Source organism: Pelodiscus sinensis, chromosome 8 (assembly GCF_049634645.1).
Source record: "Pelodiscus sinensis isolate JC-2024 chromosome 8, ASM4963464v1, whole genome shotgun sequence".
Taxonomy (NCBI): domain Eukaryota; kingdom Metazoa; phylum Chordata; order Testudines; family Trionychidae; genus Pelodiscus; species Pelodiscus sinensis.
In genome coordinates, this window is record NC_134718.1 from 25,194,622 (window position 1) to 25,213,787 (window position 19,166).

At 44.9% G+C, this 19,166-nt stretch overlaps 1 protein-coding gene across 5 annotated transcripts in view; it reads left to right on the plus strand.

Moving 5' to 3' along the window:
* The window catches only part of LOC102451283 (solute carrier family 22 member 15-like), a 78,705-nt gene that overhangs the window by 36,578 nt on the left and 22,961 nt on the right, over window positions 1-19,166 (plus strand). For all 5 annotated transcript variants that reach the window (XM_075934904.1, XM_075934906.1, XM_075934905.1 and 2 more), the window contains 4 exons: window positions 5,433-5,597; window positions 7,274-7,403; window positions 9,238-9,459; window positions 14,711-14,851. In XM_075934904.1, coding sequence (XP_075791019.1) covers window positions 5,433-5,597; window positions 7,274-7,403; window positions 9,238-9,459; window positions 14,711-14,851 — 658 coding nt within the window. The remainder of the gene's footprint in view (window positions 1-5,432; window positions 5,598-7,273; window positions 7,404-9,237; window positions 9,460-14,710; window positions 14,852-19,166) is intronic.

Genomic DNA, 19,166 nt, shown 5'->3' on the forward strand with positions numbered 1-19,166 from the left:
GTGAGCTCTCCCTCAGTGCCTGAACAAACGGGGCAAAGTGACCTTGATCACCCCTTGGCACTGCAGCATAAAAAAGTGCTGTGAAAAATACAGCATTTACAAAATCTCAGCCTGACATAAGAGCCGCAGCTTGCTTGCCACGCTCTACAACAGAGGGGCATACTATTATGCCACCGGCTGCCCCTCCCCTGTCTACACCAATATCCCCAAGATCCGAGTATGGTAGCAGGCATAGGAGCAGGTTCTCGTCAGGCCACTCCTCTCCTTCTCTATCACTGTCTTCCTGGCATTCATACAGAGACCAACAGCATCCCATGTGGTCCAACCAGCCATGGATGTATCCATCACATCAATTCCGGCCTCAGTGGGCCCTTTGGTATGCACAGCAAGGGTACCAACCACATTCCTCCCATGCCCACATGGACTTTTCTTTTTGTACACTCCCAGCCAAACTCTGGTGGTGGACTCAGTTAATCACAAGGCGAAGAACCCACAATTTAAATCTATGCCCCGTGACAAAGAACACAAACAGCTTGACACTTTTTGCCACCAAGTGTACTCTTTGGCCACACTTCAGTTCCATATATTGAATTATACAGTCCTTCTGGCCAATTATGACTACTCCAATTATGCCAAGTTAGAAGACCTGCTACAGGGACCTCCCTGATAATAAACAGCCTCACCTCCAATCCGTTATCAAGGAGGGTTATTCAATAGCTAAAACTGCTCTCCAGGCCACTATGGATGTTACAGACATTGCGGCTAGAACCACAGTCACAGCCACTGTAATGCATAGGGCCCCATGGCTGCAATAATCAGGGGTCCCAAGAGAACTTCAAGATAAAGTGGAGGATCTCCCCTTTGACAGAAAACAACTATTTGCTAACAACATAGACGAGATCCTACACTCAATGAAGGACTCCTGCACGATACTCCGCATGCTTGGGATGTACACCCCACCCAATAAGAAAATACAAATATACTCCCTACCAAAGACCTAGGGACTATAATTACAATTACTACAGGCAGAAGCAGGGGCCATATGATAACAGGCCTAAGCAACGATCTAACAGGAGAAGCACTCAGCAAAACCACTCCTCCATGAATCAGTCCACCTTCAACAAACAACAAATTTGAAGCTTTGGTCGGGGGTCTGAGCGACCACCCCACACTACCAGTGTATTCCAGTGTCATCTTCCATCGTTGCATGAGACCTTTCTACCAACAATGGGCCCAAATTACCACAGACAAATTGGTCCTAGAAATTATCAAGGCAGGTTACGCAATCCCCTTCACATCCATGCCCCCTATCCAACCCCCTATCCTGTCCCTTTTCAGGGATTCCTCTCACGAGCCCCTACTACGGGCTGATGTGCAAAAATTACTCGTCTCAGGGGCAATAGAACCCCTCACCAAAGAATTCCGAGGGAGGGGGTTATAATCCAATTATTTCCTCATAGCCAAAAAAACAGGTGGATGGAGACCGATCCTCTATCTCATAAAACTCAACAAGTTCATTCCCAATATAAGATTTAGGATGGTGACCCTGGAAACCATCATACCTACACTGGATGAAGGGGACTGGGTCTCAGCCCTTGACCTCCAAGACGCAAATTTTCATGTAACTATCCATCGATCTCACAGATTTCTCAGATTTGTTGTCTGCCAAGATCACTATCAGTACAGAGTTCTCCCCTTTGTCCTCTCTAAGCCCCTCGCATATTTTCAAAGACGCTAGCCATAGTTACTACTTTCCTCAAGGGCCCTACCTATCAGCAAACTATCATCATGACAGTGGTTACCAGAGAATGTTTTTCCCAACTTGGCCTGTTATCAATATACAAAAATCCACCATACAGCCTGCGCAAAGCATAGAATTTATTGGGACATTACTAGACTTGGTCACTGCAATAGCCTATCTCCTGTTGCCAAGGTTTGAGGTGATCCGTGACCTCGTTCAACAGGTCAAGCAGACTCCCTTCTCCACGGTCTGGACATGCTTCCAATTGTTGGGACATATGGCTTACAGAAAGTACTATTCACAAGGCTACACATGAGATGCCTTCAACATTGGCTCGTAATCAACTATATACCAACCCGACACAGCCTCACAAGGCATCTCATGCTTCCTCTACCAGCACTGCAATCTCTAGAGTGGTGGACATCTCCAGTGAATCTGCTTGCTGGCATACCCTTACGCTGGCCAGACCCCTCAGTCACTATACTGACAGATGCATCACTCATGGGCTAGGGGGGCCGTTATGGTGCAGTATCAATACAGGGTACGTGGGCCCAACACAAGAGACACTTCCACATCAATATCCTGGAATTCAGTGGCATTTGCAGGGCTTGCACCCATTTCCTTCTCCGATAAAGGGCAGAATTATTTGTGTCCTCACGGACAACACACCTTCTATGTTTTATGTCAATCAGCAGGGGAGTGCCCAGTCACACTCCCTATGTGCTGAAGCAATCAGATTTTGGAACTGGAGTTATTTGGTTCCTGATACACCAACAGCCATGTATATACCGGGACAACAGAACGTGAGAGCCGACAAACTGAGCAGACATTACTCAGATCAGCAGGAGTGGGAGATCAGTATCAATATCTTCCTCTCAGTCTTCCGCAAATGGGGCTTTCTGACTATAGACCTTTTTGCAACACCTCAAAATAGCAAATGCCACAGATTCTGCTCCCGGGCAGGATTGGGCAAGAGGTCACAAGGGGGCGCCTTCACCATTCGCTGGACAGCTCTCCTACTCTACGCTTTTCACCAGTTCCTCTTATCACTAGAGTGATCAACAAGATTCGGTTCGATCTGGCCACAGTAATCCTAATAGCCCCAGCCTGGCTGAGACAACCCTCATTCCCTTATCAACAGGTAGTGGAGATAGATAACCCATCCCTCTCCTGGTGGTGCCGAACCTCCTTACACAGCACAACGGCACCACATGCCACCTCAACATCAAAACTCTGAAACTTACGGCATGGCTTCTTCATGGTTCCAAAATGAAGGACTCACCTGTTCGGACAGAGTCCAACAAGTCCTACTAAATAGTCAATGTCCCTCCATGAGAAGCACCTATCAAAACAAATGGACATGTTTTCAACAATGGTGCACAGTGCACAATTTGCATCCTACTACAGTCCCTATACCTACCTTACTCGACTGCCTCGTGGACCTTAGCAACATGGGCTTTTCCATCAGCTCTGTCCAAAGCCACTTGGGGGCAATCACGGCCTTCCATTATCCGATAGACGGCTTCTCCCTCTGCACATCCCATGGTGAAGCGTTTTCTCAGAGACTTACAGAAAATGTGTCCAAACCTCTGCTTCCCTGGTGCCATTGTGGGACCTGAATTTGGTCCTTGACATGCTCACTAGGCCACCTTTTGAGTCATTAGCCACTACGCCACCACAATACCTGTCTATGAAGGTGGCATTCATAGTGGCAATAACATCAGCAAGAAGGGTAGGAGAAATCACAGCCCTCATGGCAGACCCACCTTTCACTACCTTTACCAGGGATAAAGCCATGCTTAGACTTCACCCCAAGTTTCTCCCTAGGGTTATATCTGACTTCCATGTAAATGAACCCATTTACTTATCTGCCTATTTCCCTGAACCTTATGCCTCCCCCAAGGAGGCTAGATTACATACTCTGGATGCAAGGAAGGTAATTGCATTCTATCTAAAACTAGAGCAACCAGGAAATCAGACAGACTCTTTGTGGTGTGGTCAGGACCATGCACAGGAACAACAGTTTTGGCATACTGCCTATCCAAGTGGATTGCAGGCTGCATACGAGCCATTTATGAACTTAGGGGTAAACAGCCACTACAACCCATCAGGGTTCACTCCATATGTGTGATGGCCACTCTAATGGCCTTCTTGAACAATGTACCATTGGTAGACATTTGTAGGGCGCTACAGAAAGGGCCAATACCCTCCATATCTCTAGCAGATGCAGTCCTTTCTTCTTCGACTTAAAAAGACTCCAATGCCCACCTCCATCGGGTGGGTACTGCTATGGAGTCACCTGGGCGGAGCATCCACAGGGACACCACTCACTGAAGAAGTTACTCACCAGATGCAGTAATTTATGTTTTTTTGAGATGTGTCCCCCTGTGGGTGCTCCACTATCCTCCCATCCTCCCCTCTGCTTGGAGTCTCCATGGACTTCAGGTAGAAAAGGAACAGACAGGACTTGCACCGCACACACACTCCACAAATGGCAGGGGGGCGAGACACTAGGTGCGAAGAGCGCTGCTCTGCAAAAATCTCCAATCCCTGGCATGAGGATACACTGAGACCTGAGTGGAGTACCCACAGGGGGACAAATCTTGAAGAACATTCGTTACTGCACCTGGTGAGTAACTTCTTCTGCCAGACTTGGTTTAAAATTGTATATATTTGTATATGCCTGCTGGCATTAAGAGATTCTTAAGGCACAGTTGTATCTTTCTCTTTGCATTTTAAACCTTTGTATGATATAAATCAGTTGTGCCCATTGTAGCCTATCAGTTCCATTTCCTGATTTTCAGGTTATGAAGCATCCCTTCAGCTCTAAAGTTCAAAAGTGAATATTGTAGGTCAGTGGTTGTACTTAGCTTTGAAGGAAGAAGTGTAGTTGTAGAATTATCATTTTCTGTAGATTGTAATTTTCTTACACTTGAAATTAGTTAACAGTAGTTTATTTTAGAATACTGTGAAGTTATGTGATTATGATGTCATAGCTGAATTATTGTTATTCAGTCTGATTATCTAGTTATCAGTAATTCTTACTGATAGGAGTGTTGTTGGGAGTAAATTGACCTGGACTTATTCTTCAGATGACAATGGATAACTAATGTAATGGCCCAAAGTCTCAGAAGGTTAGCCATGCTAGCCTGTTATTTTAAAAACAATGAGTAGCACCTTAGAGACTAACAAGTATATAGAATCGTGAGCTTTCATGGTAAAACCCACTTCATAATATAGATAACGGATAATAATATGAAGTGAGTTTTACCCATGAAAGCTCACGATCCTATATATTTGATAGTTTCTAAGGTGCCACCGGACTACTAATTTTTTTTCATGTAATGGCCTTCTATTTTGCAATTGTACTTTCAGTTGAAGGGTCTAGTATTCATTTATAGTATTTTCTAAAGGTAAGTTTCCTTGTGTAGATCTCCATTCTTGGTTTTTACAAATCTCAGGGGTGTGACTTGGAGATAAGGTAATAGATACTAACAATTTGGTACCCCTTGGAGTCTTTATTACCCAAGATGTTTGTAACTCCAAATGTGTACGTCCACAGAGTTGATACCTTTAGAATACTTATTATGGTAAGTAATTCAGTCCAGTTCTTGCCTTCCTTTTCTCTTTTTAGAATGTATACTACTTGAGAAGACTGATAGATCAAATTTTTGTGCTCTGTTTTGTGCAGGTCTGCTCTTTGATGTCATTTTTGGCTATGTCACAGCATTTTCTCCAAGTTATGAAATTTTTGCAGTGTCACGCTTTATTGTTGGTATTATGAATGGTGGAATGTCTCTAGTGTCCTTTGTCTTGACACAAGAATATGTAGGAAAGTCTTTCTGGGCATTAACAGGTAAGATTTAAAAATAATGTTAATACATTGCACAGAGTTTTGTCTTTTTTGAAAATTCCTGTAATTTTAGAAATAATTTTAAAATTATGAATTTATTTTAGTACAACATAAAGACAATACTAAGTCAGATAAATGCAGTATTCTTCTCAAATTGCCTAAAATTTCAGTGAAAACTTTTGCTTGAATGAAGACTGCACGATTGGGATCAGTGTCATTTCCAACAGTGTACTGATGATATTTCAAGATTAGCATAGTGATTCCCCAAACTCTCTATGGCCTATTTTGCGGTAAATTTTTTCCAGGTGTCCCCTTCTCTTACTTTTTAGTATCATCATCAGTGTTTCGAAAAAACGATGGCACAAACTCTTCCCCCTTTCTCCTTCACCATTTTAAAAAGTATTTGGTTTCTTCTGTCCCACAAAAATAAGCTAGCACATACTTCATCCTTCTTCATATTGTGTACTGAATCCAGTATTTTAAAAATGTTTCTCTGCTGTGACAGTGCAAATGCTTAATGTATAGTTAATAATAAAGGTTATAATTTGGCTGTTCATCACTAAATTACAATTCTACAGATACTCTAATTTTAGTGGATTTGTACTGGAGTAACTAAGTAGAATTTTCCCCTAAAAGTTTAACTCTATTGGTTGGTAAGCTTATTTTCCCCTTTTATTTCTTCAGTCTTTGTACGCTTTTTTTTCTTATTTCTTTATATTTTCTTCCCTTCTTGCAATAAGGGAGTAAGTTTTCTTTTTTTATATCTTCCTGTTTTTCCACTTACTGCTTTTTTCCCCCCCTTCCCTAATGATCCTTCCTATTTGTTTGTTTCCTGCCTCGTTGTTTTTGTCTACTTCCTGTTTATCTGTCTCAGTTCTTCCCAGTCTTTTCCCCTGCAGGGCTGGCTCCTGATGGGCTGAAGAGATACTCCACTTCCTGCTGCTTGCCATTTCAGGTGCTTTGTTGTTTTAGTACCTCTCATCTGTTAAGTAGGGAGTTCTGAGGAACAGATCCATGTTTTAATAGGGAGAAGCAGCAATGAATACTGCTCCTCATAGCAGTGCTTAAGAAGAGTTTCTAGCTGTCAGCTGTGGCCAAGGCTACATTGACCACTATTTGAGAACTTCCAGTTTAGTATTATATTTCTCATACTTGACTACAAAAGTTTGCTCTTAGACTTTTGTGATTGACAGTGACTACATATTTTCCATAACATCTTTAATCGATATTTGTTCTGCAGAAAGGTTGGTAAGTTTATCTTAGTATCACTTAAATTCATTGTTTTTCTATACAATACCAATTACTTTTTCAGTTTTAGAGCTCTCTTCCAATTTTGTCTGGCTCACTATCACTCCAGACTGTTGTCATGCATCCAATTAAATCAATTATAGTTTTTCGTTCATTTCCTCTCCCACCTCCATCCTTTGGACCCCCCCCCCAAAACAACTCAGTATTAAAATTCTGTAAATACATATACGTAATCTGTGTACTGTCTGAATCAGTTAATTTATTCAAATGAACTCATAGCAATATGCCAACAACACCAAACATATTACAAAGTCTTTATGTACTGTAGGAAGAATATTTACTTAGTGTATTTCACTGCTTTGAAATTTGAGGCTTCTGAGTGTGGGCTTTTCTCATTGTTTGATGTCGTAGCTTTCTGTTTTTATTTTCAGGCTCATTAACAAATTTGACATTTGCAGTTGGCATAGCAGTTTATGCCTTACTGGGTTACTACATACGTGAATGGCGCTTCCTCGCATTTGTATCAAATTCTCCAGGGGTTTTCTTCTTCCTTCTTTCTTTGTAAGTTTTTCAAATTTTGTTGTGTATAAGTACATAATGTGTAGCAATTTAACAATAACAAACCTTCTTATTGTCATTGAAACATAGAGCTATGGAAGAACAGCTGGAGTTTTCAAATGCTTTATACTCTAAGCAAGACTTAGATTAATGCTCATATGAGGTCAAAGGTGGAAGAGTTGTCTTCACCAATAAAACAATGGCTTTGATATTTTACTTGACTTTGAAGAAAGGATGCCAAAAGAAGCCTGCCCTCCCTGTCCTTATCATGTAGGTGAAGATGTTAACCTCATTGACACAGAAGCATAAGAAGCAAAAAAACAGAAGCTTTGCCTTAATGTCATTAAATATGTCTCAATTTTATTAATATTAATACACAGAAAACTTTTTACCTCTTCTGATTTGCATAAGAAGTGAAATAGAGTAACTCATCCAGAGCTGGTATAAAAAGGAGGAATAAGAGGACAGAAGTAGCAGAATCCATAAGGAGAGCTGGTTTGCCAGCATGTAGTTCAAGCTGTGTTGGGCAAAGATCCAAGAAGCAGTTGTGTGTTAGATGTCCAACAAAGTGTAGTGGCAAAACTACATGGAAAAGATGAGAGCTCCAGAGGATATGAGATTTGAGCCAGCCAATTACAAATTTTACTGGGATTGGAGTAGGGATATTAACGATTAATTGGTTACCTGGTAAGCATCACCCTTAATGTAATGGTTAACCGATAACTGGGGAGCAGCCAGCCACGTGCAGAGGGCTTCTTCAGCCCCACTGGGCCCCTGCATGGAAGCAGCCCCAGAAAGCAGCAACAGCTCTATCAGCCCTATGCAGGGCTGCTGCTTCCAGCCCTATGCAGGCTGGGAGCTGGCAGCTCAGTATAGTGCCAGAAGCAGCCAGGCTGGAGTACTTTCTGCCTGCCGTGGGAGGGCTGGGCTGGAGAGGCCTTCTCTCCTGCCTCCATTTAATCAGTTAACTGGTTAAATTTCACATTTAAGGATTAACTAATTAAACATGATTTTACATCCCTAGAATGGAGATTAATTGATACTGAGATGTAGTGTAGAGGTAATTCCCAAATGAGGGTACTTTTCTTGAGTATGAGTATTTGGGTATTCTGTTGGATTAAGGCAGGGGTGGGGAACCTCAGGCGTGGGGCTGGAAGCGTCCCCTGCTTGCCTGGATCCAGCCCCCAAAGCTCAACATTGGGGAGCCCACACTGGCACTCCAGCCTCCCTGTCTGCCGCCCGCTGGGCTGGAGCACACACAATCTGCTAGCCTGCCCTCTCCCCTCTAAGGCTCTGGTGTTCAAGAGGAATGTGGGGAGTGTCTTTATCCTTCTCTTTCAGGGGCTTCTCACTTTGCATTTCACTTGTGTATGGCCCCTGACTGATTTTTCTGTGTGTCAGCAGCCCCCGACTGAAAAAGATTCCCAATACCTGCATTAAGGCATTCTTTAACATAAAGGACAACATTCTGCCTAGTAGGGAGAATGGGAATTGAGAATGTTTCTGATATGTTCTCTTATTGTGTTCCCTTGAATGTCAATTCAGTAGAGGTCAAGATTTGGCTTTAAATTACATTTTAAAATATTTGGACATCATAGCATTTTGTCCACAATATTTGGCTTGGTTTTAAAAATGGAATTTAGGTACCTGATACAAACTGGTTGAGAAAATATCCATGTTTTAAATTACTTGTACTATGTTAGATGATCTCCCATGTTTGGAATTGATATGCAAGTGCTTTACAAGATGATGCTAGAGGTCTTTTGCAGAGAGAGAAGGTTGATGCAATACTTTGTTGATAGGACAGAACTTTTACTATCATATCTTTCTTTGGTAGTATGCTTCCAGAATCACCAAGATGGCTATATTCCCAAGGGAAAACTGCAGAAGCAGAGGATGTGCTTCAGTACATGGCCTGTGGTAATGGAAAAGAAAGGTTGACTATAAAATTGAAACCATGTGCAGGAACAAGGAAAAAGAATGATTCAGCATCTGGTGTCTTAAACCTAATAAAGCACCCAGTCCTTCGCTGGCGAACTATCATTTTGATGTATATATGGTAAGTAATAAAAGGAGTTGTGCTGAGATAGCATGAATTAATCAAAGATGAGAAACATCTGACTGGTTCCAGATCAGGGAAGGTCAATACCAGCCCCTCTGTTGTCACTGGCTGCCAGGCTCTGCTCCAGCAGCAGCAGAGGGTCCGGGATTGACCGAGTGGGGACTAGGATAGGGGTTCTCTGGGGAAGAGGCAGGGTGGCAGCCCCACTCTGCAGCTGGGAACTAGGAGTATGCTACCCTGCGGGACTGCACCGAGCCCTGTAGCAGCTGGGCTGTGCTCCTGGCCCCAAGCTACCAGGCTCTTCAGCCACCCTGTATCTTTCCCATCCTCCTTCCTGTCCCTTCTTCCTTTCCTTCCCTCCTCCATCCTTAAGCTTGTGGCACTCTTGGAGGGTGGGGGAAGATTTGCTGAGTGCGGGTGGCAATTTTTCCCCATGAGTGCTCCAAACCAGGAGCACTTATGGGGATGCTGGACCACACATGGTATCAGACTGCAGAAGTCCAGACCATAGAGGATACTGTGATAGTTATTCCCATTCTTTGGTCCATGGCCAGATATAAAAGGGGGAAGCTCAGCTCATTCAGGTCAGATGGCTGGAGAGGAAGGACCTGTGGGGTAGGTTTGTGAAGAAAAATCACAATGTTGGCTGAGAAGCCTCAAGTGCTCATAAAGCCCAGAAACCAGGGAGAACTGGAAGATCAGCTTCATGGAGGAGCTTAGTGTCCCCAACAACTCATGGAAGGCAGCAAGACATAGGGTAGGAAGTGACCCAGAGAGAGTGAGGGAGTGATACCTCTCATGCAGTTGAGTCAGCATGTTGCAGTCGGATTTCTTGCTGGCCCTGTGATGGACTTACTTTCTGCTGTTAAGGCACTAAGGTGGATCCTGGAGAAGAGGGTGGACCTGGGCTCCTCTGAGGGATGCCACCCTTCTGTTGGCAGCTTTCCTCTCTTGTCTGGAGATACAAGTCACTAGGCCATGGTGCCCTGAAGGCAAGGGCTGCAGTAACTGACTCTGGCCATTAGGCCACACTGCCCTGAAGGCAAGGACTGTCTTTTGACACTAAGCTAAGCTGTCTGTCACCTTTGACTTGGGATGGGGATGGATCATTTGATGCTTACCTGACATGTTCCTTCTGGGGCATCTGGCATTGGCCACTGCTGGAAGACAGGTTAATGAGCTAGATAGGATCTTTGATCTGACCCAGTCTGGCCCTCCTTATGATCTTATGGAGTCTGCAGCAGAACCTGCTTCTCCTTTTGACCTGTTAGATAGCGCCTTATCTGTTGGTTTTAGTGTAGTTTAGTAGCTAGTTCTTTCCTTTCTTATCCTCCTATATATAATAAAAATAGTTTTCCTTCCTCTTACCCTCCCTATTAGTTTGTAGATTAAGTTTTCATTTTCTCACTGGCTTATCAGGAAGTTTTTCCCCCTCACTCTTATGCCCGGATCTCTCAGGGCCTTCACTGCCTAGGAAAGGGACACGTCTTTGCAAAAGTGTACTCATTGCCACACATCCAGAAATGACTAGGACATTTAGTTACGACGTCTCATGGAGAGATTATGTCATGTCCAGCATTGAACGCTGGGCAGCTAGATCATTCATTAATCTTTGTTCTCCATGTCTTTCTAAAAGAAAATCTTCCATTCTTGTGCTGACCGAAAGAAAACAGGCTCCCTCATTGCCTTCTGAAGCTTTGCCTACCAGAACACTACCTCTTGCAAGGTCAGTTATCTTGACATCCTCAGACAGGGCACATAGTTGCAGGGACCATCTGAATATCTCCTGTACAAGAGCTAAGCCAAAGATCTGAAGATCCTAAGTGGGTAGACCTACAGTTGTTGCCATCAGAGATGGGACAGAAGACCTTAAAAAAACAGTGCTTGTCTCTCCAAACAGATCAACTTCGGGTACCATAGCACTTACAAAACCATCGGCCCTAAGCAAGTTCTTGGCACCGATCAAGTGCTTAATTCCATTTTCTGGATGCGCAAGAGAATGCACCTCTCCATTGGCACCAATATATCTGCCAGTGATGATGCTTCTTCCCCCCCCCCTCATCCTACTCCACCCAAAGGGTTAAATTTCTCAAGGACCTTCTTACATATGATCTGCCCTTGTCACGTGTACTGAAATATGACCTCCTTCCATTTCTGTTGTCTTCTCCGAGCATTACTTTTTCTGCTCTGAGTACGACACTGTTCTTCCCCAGCAAGGAGGAGTAATACCCTGTCCCACCCTCATATTCGGGACAGGCACAAAAAGTGTCTTCTGCATGTTCAGTGCATGTTGCCATTTCCATTGGTGTCTCTACCACCAGAGGCTGAGGCTCTCTCCACAGTGGATAAGTAAGAAGAACTCACATAGGATGTTCTACCTCCATTCCATTTCTTTTCTTTTTCCCCGATCAGGCTGTCATGCCTATACTTCCTATGTCAGCCAATGACTTAAACACTTCTGGGAGTTGTTTGGCATGATGGTAGATTCTCTCCAAGTTCCTTTTAGGAAAGCGAAAGAACAGCAGCATAAACTGCTTGACATCCTGCATGCGTACTCCTCCTCCAAATTAGCTCTCCTTGTCAGTGAGGTGCTTCTCCCCCCCCCCCCCCCCCCCGGCAGACCCTAGCATCCATCTCACCTGTCTACAAGTGGACAGACCAACAAATTGCATTCTCACAAGGAACATGGAATTTTCTTTTTTCTCACCTGACTTCAAATTCTGTAGTGGTCAATGCTGTGCGTGAAAAGGGATACCATTATTAGCTTCTACCGCTCCTTATGACAGGGTTTGGAAGTGATTGGCCCCATTTAGTCACAAGGCTTGTTCATCCACTATGCTCCAATTCTAAATAGCCAACTGTGAGGCTTTTGTGGCCAAATACAATTATCTTAGTCATCCCAAAATACAGGAACTCTGCCAAAATCTTCCTCCTGATGAAAAGGAGCAATTCTAGTGTCATATCCAAAGGACTCTTCCTGATCGCTACAGCTTTAAAAGCCTTGGACTTTGTGAATATTGCTGCCCATTCCATTTTAACTGCCATAGTCAAGAAACCGGTGTCATGGCAGTACCTTCTGACATCCCTAATGAGGTACAAACCACCCGGCAATTTGACTGAAGCCTCATACCAAGCACAGACATACGACTTCTTAAGGAGCTACCTCACGCACACCTGTAGCCAATCAACAACTTTGAAGGTGTTGTCAAGATCCCAAGAAACCTCCACCTGTTCTAGTCACAGCAAGCACCTCCAGTATCCCTCTAGTTTGGTGATATCTAGTCCTTTACTTCAAGGTCCCATCTGAAACTTACATACTTCACACTGTCTGAATGACAGTAATGCTGGCTGACAAACAAGCCAGAGTCTTCCTCTCACCACATAGATGTTAGGCTATACTCAGTCTTGTATCCATAATGAGAACCTATCCCCAGATCTCAGCCAGCAAGTATCCACAAATGGACTAGATTCTAATTCTCGTGTACCTCCAATAATGTTGAAGCTTCATTACCACTTACTCTGGGCTATATTTTACATCGGGGTGGCCAACCTGTGGCTCTCGAGCCACATATGGCTCTTTGCTTGAAGAAATGCGAGCCATGCGCCCAGATTGCTCATGGCTGGCTGCTCTGTGCATGCACCCCAGCGCCTGGAGGGAGAAGCCTCCAGGGCCCAGGCATTGGGTTAGAGCGGGGGAGGGGAGAGATGACTGGGGATGCCTGACTCTGGGGGATGGGGAAGGCATTGGGTTAGAGCAGGGAGCCTCGGAGTACCTGTCTCTGAGGGAAAGGGAGGGAGAGCATTGGGTTAGAGCAGTGGGGCTGGGAGTGCCTGGTTCTGGGGGAGGAGAAGGGCATTGGGTTAGAGTGGGGGGGGACTGGAGATGCCTGGCTCTGGGGGAAGGGAGGGGCATTGGGTTAGAGCAGGGGGCTGAAGCACTTTAAACTCAAAGTCTTCATGGATGCAGAATAAGACAGCCAACACAGTTGTCATATTTAAATTCCAGGGTGTAAAAAGAATCAGCATGTACCTGGTTTACACTGTTTCTTTAAAGAAAATTAAAAGGCTATTGTTTGCCAGGCTGAAGCAATTATTCTGAGATATGAGTCTCTCCCTTATTGTTTTTGAACCTCTCATATTTGCAGTCTGGGACAGACCTGAATTTTAAGAACTATAAAAAAGCCATAATCTTCATAAGTTTAAAAAAAAATGAAGAAACCATACCAGAGATCAACAAGCTGGAGTGAAACAGGCACTTCAAATTGTGCTAATTTACTTTTCAGTTCAGTTTAATTTAAAAAAGCTCACAGGACATAATAGGGCAGTAGAGTTTAAATTTAAAATACATGATGGGGATGCTTATTTTTAGTGTGAGATTATTACTGTATTTTCAAAGAGGTTTTTTTTTTTTAATTGATGTTTGTTCCTTTTCAAGTTCTCTGAAGATCTATGGACTGGCTGTGAATTTTTTAAGTGACTATTGACTTTTTATATTGGTTTTTGTCCGAAATGTCCTGTAATGTTGTTTTTATCACTACATTTTGTGTACTCCTATCTATCCATCTATCTATCTACAAATAAATATGTAATACGTGACTCTTCACACTCTATCCACAGCTGTTTTGGCTCTTAATCTCTAACTGGTTGGCCACCCCTATTTTACACTTTTAAAATATCACAGTTATCCATCAGTCGTGCATTTGTCAGCCGTCACAACAGTTCACCATGAGATAGATGGTGTATTCACCCACCCACGCATGCAGCGATTCCTGAAGGGCCCCCAAGATCTTTTCCTTCACATATGGGATCTAATCCTGGCGTGGGACCCCAGCTTCATTCCACGCTTTCTTACTTAGACTTCCATTCAAGTAAATGGCAGTGTACTTCTATTTTCATTTATCTGTGAAAACAGCATTTTACCATACACCAGCATCAACTTCTCCTAATTGGAACAACCTACAACACCCCAAATTTGGCAAATTGCTTGGTTCAAAAATATTTGATCCATGAGAGTGGATCTTTGCTCCTATTGTCCTAGACAATATGCTTTATTATCCATTGGGTTTCTTTGTGAGTTGAAATAAGATCTATACTATTTGTTCCTTTTTTTTTTTGAATGGGATCCATAGTGTTGTATGTGAACTCATAATTCTCTTTGTATTAGGCCACATTTAAACAAATTGTAATTTAATATCTTAGTTTTAAAAGCTTATTATTAAAACTAATAAAAGTTTATGGATGTTTTCAGGTATGTCTGCAGCCTTGTATACTATGGCCTAACATTCAATGCTGGTGAATTAGGTGGAAATCTGTATTTAAATGTAGCTCTTTATGGACTTATCGAAGTTCCAGCATTTCCTCTCTGCATGTTTTTTATTGAGAAATCCTGGTAAGAACAGTAATTATTTAGTTTTATATCTGTGTTGTAAGACTAGAATCGTGTATATAGGGAGAATATTTTTTTTAATGATAAGATAACTGCTCTTTACTTCTGAAAGTTATTCCGTGGAGGGAAAGTTTCTCTCTTTCACCAACAAAAGTTTGTCCAATTAAATATGTTAACTCACTCTGATTGTGTCTGTTTTGGGTGGTGGTTAACTCGAAGATTTCCTGTAGTTAAGGTAGGAATGTGATTAGCATTTTCCATTCCTTCCTTTTTGGTGTCACCTAACTTTGTGCTATTAGGTTGAATTTTTCAATGCTTAGTGTCAGCCTAAGGATGAACCTTTTTTATTGTTGAAAAAGTTGAGTAAAATGATATTTTGGATAGAATTCTCTAATGTATCTTATTCCTGAATAAATCCTGTGCCTAAAAATTCTAAACGCAATACAAAATTTTGCAAAATTCTGCAACTATTGTCAATCAATAAACGTGGAGGCTCCCATGTGACAGTGAGGAGCAGAGGCCACTGGCAGCATGGAGGTGGGAGCTCCTTGCTGGGCAGGGACTTAGCACTGAGGCTGCTCTCAACCTTGACACAGTGCAAGAGCCACACCTGCCCCAGAAAGAGCCCAAGGCCCTGCTTCTGTATGTTAGGTGCACTGGGTGTGGGTAGAGTAGGCTCTGCCCTGTAGGATCCAAGTATAGAGAGATTTGGTATGGAGAGACACAGAAATCTGCAGAGAGAGATGAATGCCACACATGCGTAGTGGCATAGAATTCCTGCAGGAGTAATAACTCAATTAGAATTTTTGCACCCAAATAACTCAACCAACTGCAGTAGCAAGAATTTTGAACATTGTCTTTATCGAGCATTAAACAACGAACACAGTTTTGAAGAAAAAAACTTTAGTATTTTTGAAGTCATGATTACTTAATCCGTATTTTTTTTATATTTCTCTCTGTAGTTGGAGGCATTCAGTTATAGAATTTTTATTTAATGCCAAAAGCTAAGCACTAGCTGTAGAAATCCTCAGCTAAGTGGGACCACAGTCCCACTGCAGTTCAGGAAATTTGGCATGAAGTTCTGTCCCCATTTACATTAGTGGCAAAACTCCCCTGGCTTCAGTAGGACCAGGATTTCACGTGTAAGTTTTGTTCTTCAAGTGCTTGCTCATGTACATTCCATGTATGTGTGATGTGTCATTGGAAATTATTCCCTTATCAATACCCATTGGGCCAGCAGGGGAGCCCCCCTGGAGTGGTTCCGGTATACCAATATAGATCCCTGCTGGCCCTCCACTCCTTCAGTTCTTTCTTACCGCCCATGACAGTTGTTGGAACGTGCTCTTGCTCTCGCTAGCAAGCACCCTTTAGCAGTCACTCGTTTTAAAGTTCTTTGTTCTAGTTTCAACAGTTAGGTTCTTATCAGTTCTCTAAGTAGTTGCTAAGTACTGTTTCTAGTGCTAAGGACTCACTACGGTCCTTGATATGCATGCCTGGTGCATGCAGTGAGGCGTGCTCCACCCTCACGGATTCAAACCCTGCGAAAGCTGCCAGAGGCCTATGCCCTGTGGTAACCACACTCTGCTTGCCTTAAGTGCCTGGGAGAGGCTCACTTGTTGGAGGCCTGCAAAATTTGTAAGGTGTTTAAACCACGGATGAAGCAGGAGAGGGAGGCGGCTTTACGACCGGCACTGGCGTCGGACCCAGCACCGGCAGTGCAAAGTGCAGTGGCCTTGGTGCGGGAGGCATCAGGTCACTTGTGTGGCTCCCTGTCATCGCGCAGACCTAGGCACCGTTCCCAGTCCCTGGTGCCTCAGAAGAAGAGGAGTTGTAGCAGAGTTAGGTCATCCCCACAGCACGTGCCCTCCGTGTGCACTCAAGTGAGGCACATGGCATCATCAGGCGCCAATCCTGGGCCTTCTTGCTCGGGCAAGCAACCAAGTCCTCACCGGGACGACGCTCTGATGGGGGACTTCCCGGAGCCTTCAATCCCGGAGGCATTTGAGATGTTCAGGGATTTGATTGAGCCGTCCCCCTCTCCTATCCCGACACCAACTGCAGGAAAGGATCGGGACCCCTGGTGGCACCAATTGGAGCCAGTCCCCATACCGGTGTAGCAGCAGGCTCCAGGCCCGTCTCAATGGCCGTTTGCACCGCCTGGGCCTACCACCAGAGCCAGGGTGTGGGTCCCTCTAGACTGGAGTCGGTCCTTTCTAGGTCCAGAGCGCCCCTTTGGCGACCCCACTGTCCTGGTCGCCCATGTTGGGGACAGATCTCCCCATGTTCTTTGGAACCTGAGGACCAGGTGGTCCAGCCACCCACAGGGCTCTTGCAGGCTGAGGCCTCTGTAGAGATGAGGCCAAAATGTTCTTCATCTTCCTCTCCTGATGAGGCCCTGGGTGACACTCTCCCTTCCATACCCTCCACGGACTCGAGGGCACACCAGGACCTACTTCAGCGCCTGGCCCAAAGCCTAGGGGTCCAGGCTGAGAGGGTGTCCAAGGACTCCGACCAGACTGTTGACATCTTGCAGTCGGAAACCCCTACTAGAGTGGCCCTTACCATTAACAAAACGATGGGCAAACTGTCTAAGTCCCTTCGGCAAATTCCAGCCTCTATCCCTCCAACAGACAAGAGGACTGAGCGTCGATACTTCATGTCCCAGGAAGGGAATAAGTATCTTTTTTCCCACCCACCTCCAGGGTCCCTGGTCATCCAGGTGGTGAATCAAAGGGAGAGACAGTCAACTGGGCACTACCCCTAAAAATAGGGATGCTAAGAAAATGGACTTACTAGGTAGGAAGGCCTACATGTTGAGAGCCCTACAATTTTGCAGAGCAAACCAGCAGGTTCTGCTGTCTCCCTATGCCTATAACACCTGGGCCTCCATGGATAAGTCCATTGAACTACTCTCCAGGGACTCTTGGCCCGAGTTTAGAGCCCTCTTGGAGGAAGGCAGGACGATCTCTAGGACCACACTCCAGGCTGCCCTGGATGCTGCTGTACATGCCATTGCTGCGGGGTTAGTTATACACCACAGCTCTTGGTTGCAGCGGTCCAGGGTGCCCCCTGAACTGCAGAACACCATCCCCTATGAGGGCCTCTCCTTATTTTTGGAGCAGACGGACCAATGTCTGCATGGCCTCAAAGATACCCAGGCCACCCTAAGGTCTTTGAATATTCATGCCCTGGCTACCCAGTGGGGCTCCTTCTCAGGCACCATCCACAGGGCCATAGATCCTCCCAGCAGGGCACATGCTCTGACTTCTGTCACTGTAACAGGAACGGCAACAGGAAGAATGGCAGGCACTATCCTTGGCCGCCCCAGGACCAAAGTCAGGGTCTGCCCAGTAAATCCTCGGGACCTCGCCACGAGTTTTATGGGTGCGCCTGAGGTCAGCCTACCAGCCTTGTCCCTCCCCTTTTGGGACCATCTATTCCGTTTCTGCCGGGCCTGGGAATCTATTACTTCAGACCATTGGGTTATAGAAATGGTGGGAAGGGGGTATGTCAACCCCTTCTGATCTCCGCTTCCTCCCCCCCCCGGCTCCCATTACCTTGCCCCGTCCCTCTTCAGGGACCCCTCTCACAAGCTTCTCCTGCAGGAGGTGCTGCTTCAGCTCCTCACCCTGGGGGCCGCAGAGGTGGTTCACTCGGTGGTATTGGGCAGAGGCTTCTATTCCTGGTATTTTCTGGTCCCCAAGGCCAACAGTGGGTTCCACCTCATCCTGGACATCTGAGACCTTAACACTTTCATCGTTAAGAAGAAATTCAAGATGGTGACTTTGGCATCCATCATTCCTTCCCTAGCCCCCGGAGACTGGTATGCTGCCCTTAATCTAAAATATGCATACTTTCATATTTCTTTTGTGCCCCACTATCGTCGGTTCCTCCTTTTTATGGTGGGCAGGGACCACTGTCAGTTTACAGCCCTCCCCTCTGGGCTTTCCGCAGCCCCCCAGGTCTTCACAAAGTGCATGGCCATTGTTGCTGCCGCCCTCAGAAAATGAAGTGTCCGTGTGTTCCCAATCCTGGACGACTGGCTCCTACGGGGACGCTCCGCCAACCAGGTATGATCCCACATTATCCTGGCACAGAAACTCTTTCAGGAACTAGACTCTTTCAGGAACTGGGCCTGCTTCTGAACGTTCCCAAATCGACTCTGGTGCCTACCCCAGTAATAGAGTTTGCGGGCATCACCCTGGACTTGATGGGGGCCAAGGCCTCCCTCCCCAGATCCCACTTCCTGGTAATCAGGTTGGCAGTCTGGGACATGCAGAAGTTCCTGATAACGACGGCCAGGGCCTGCATGCGCCTT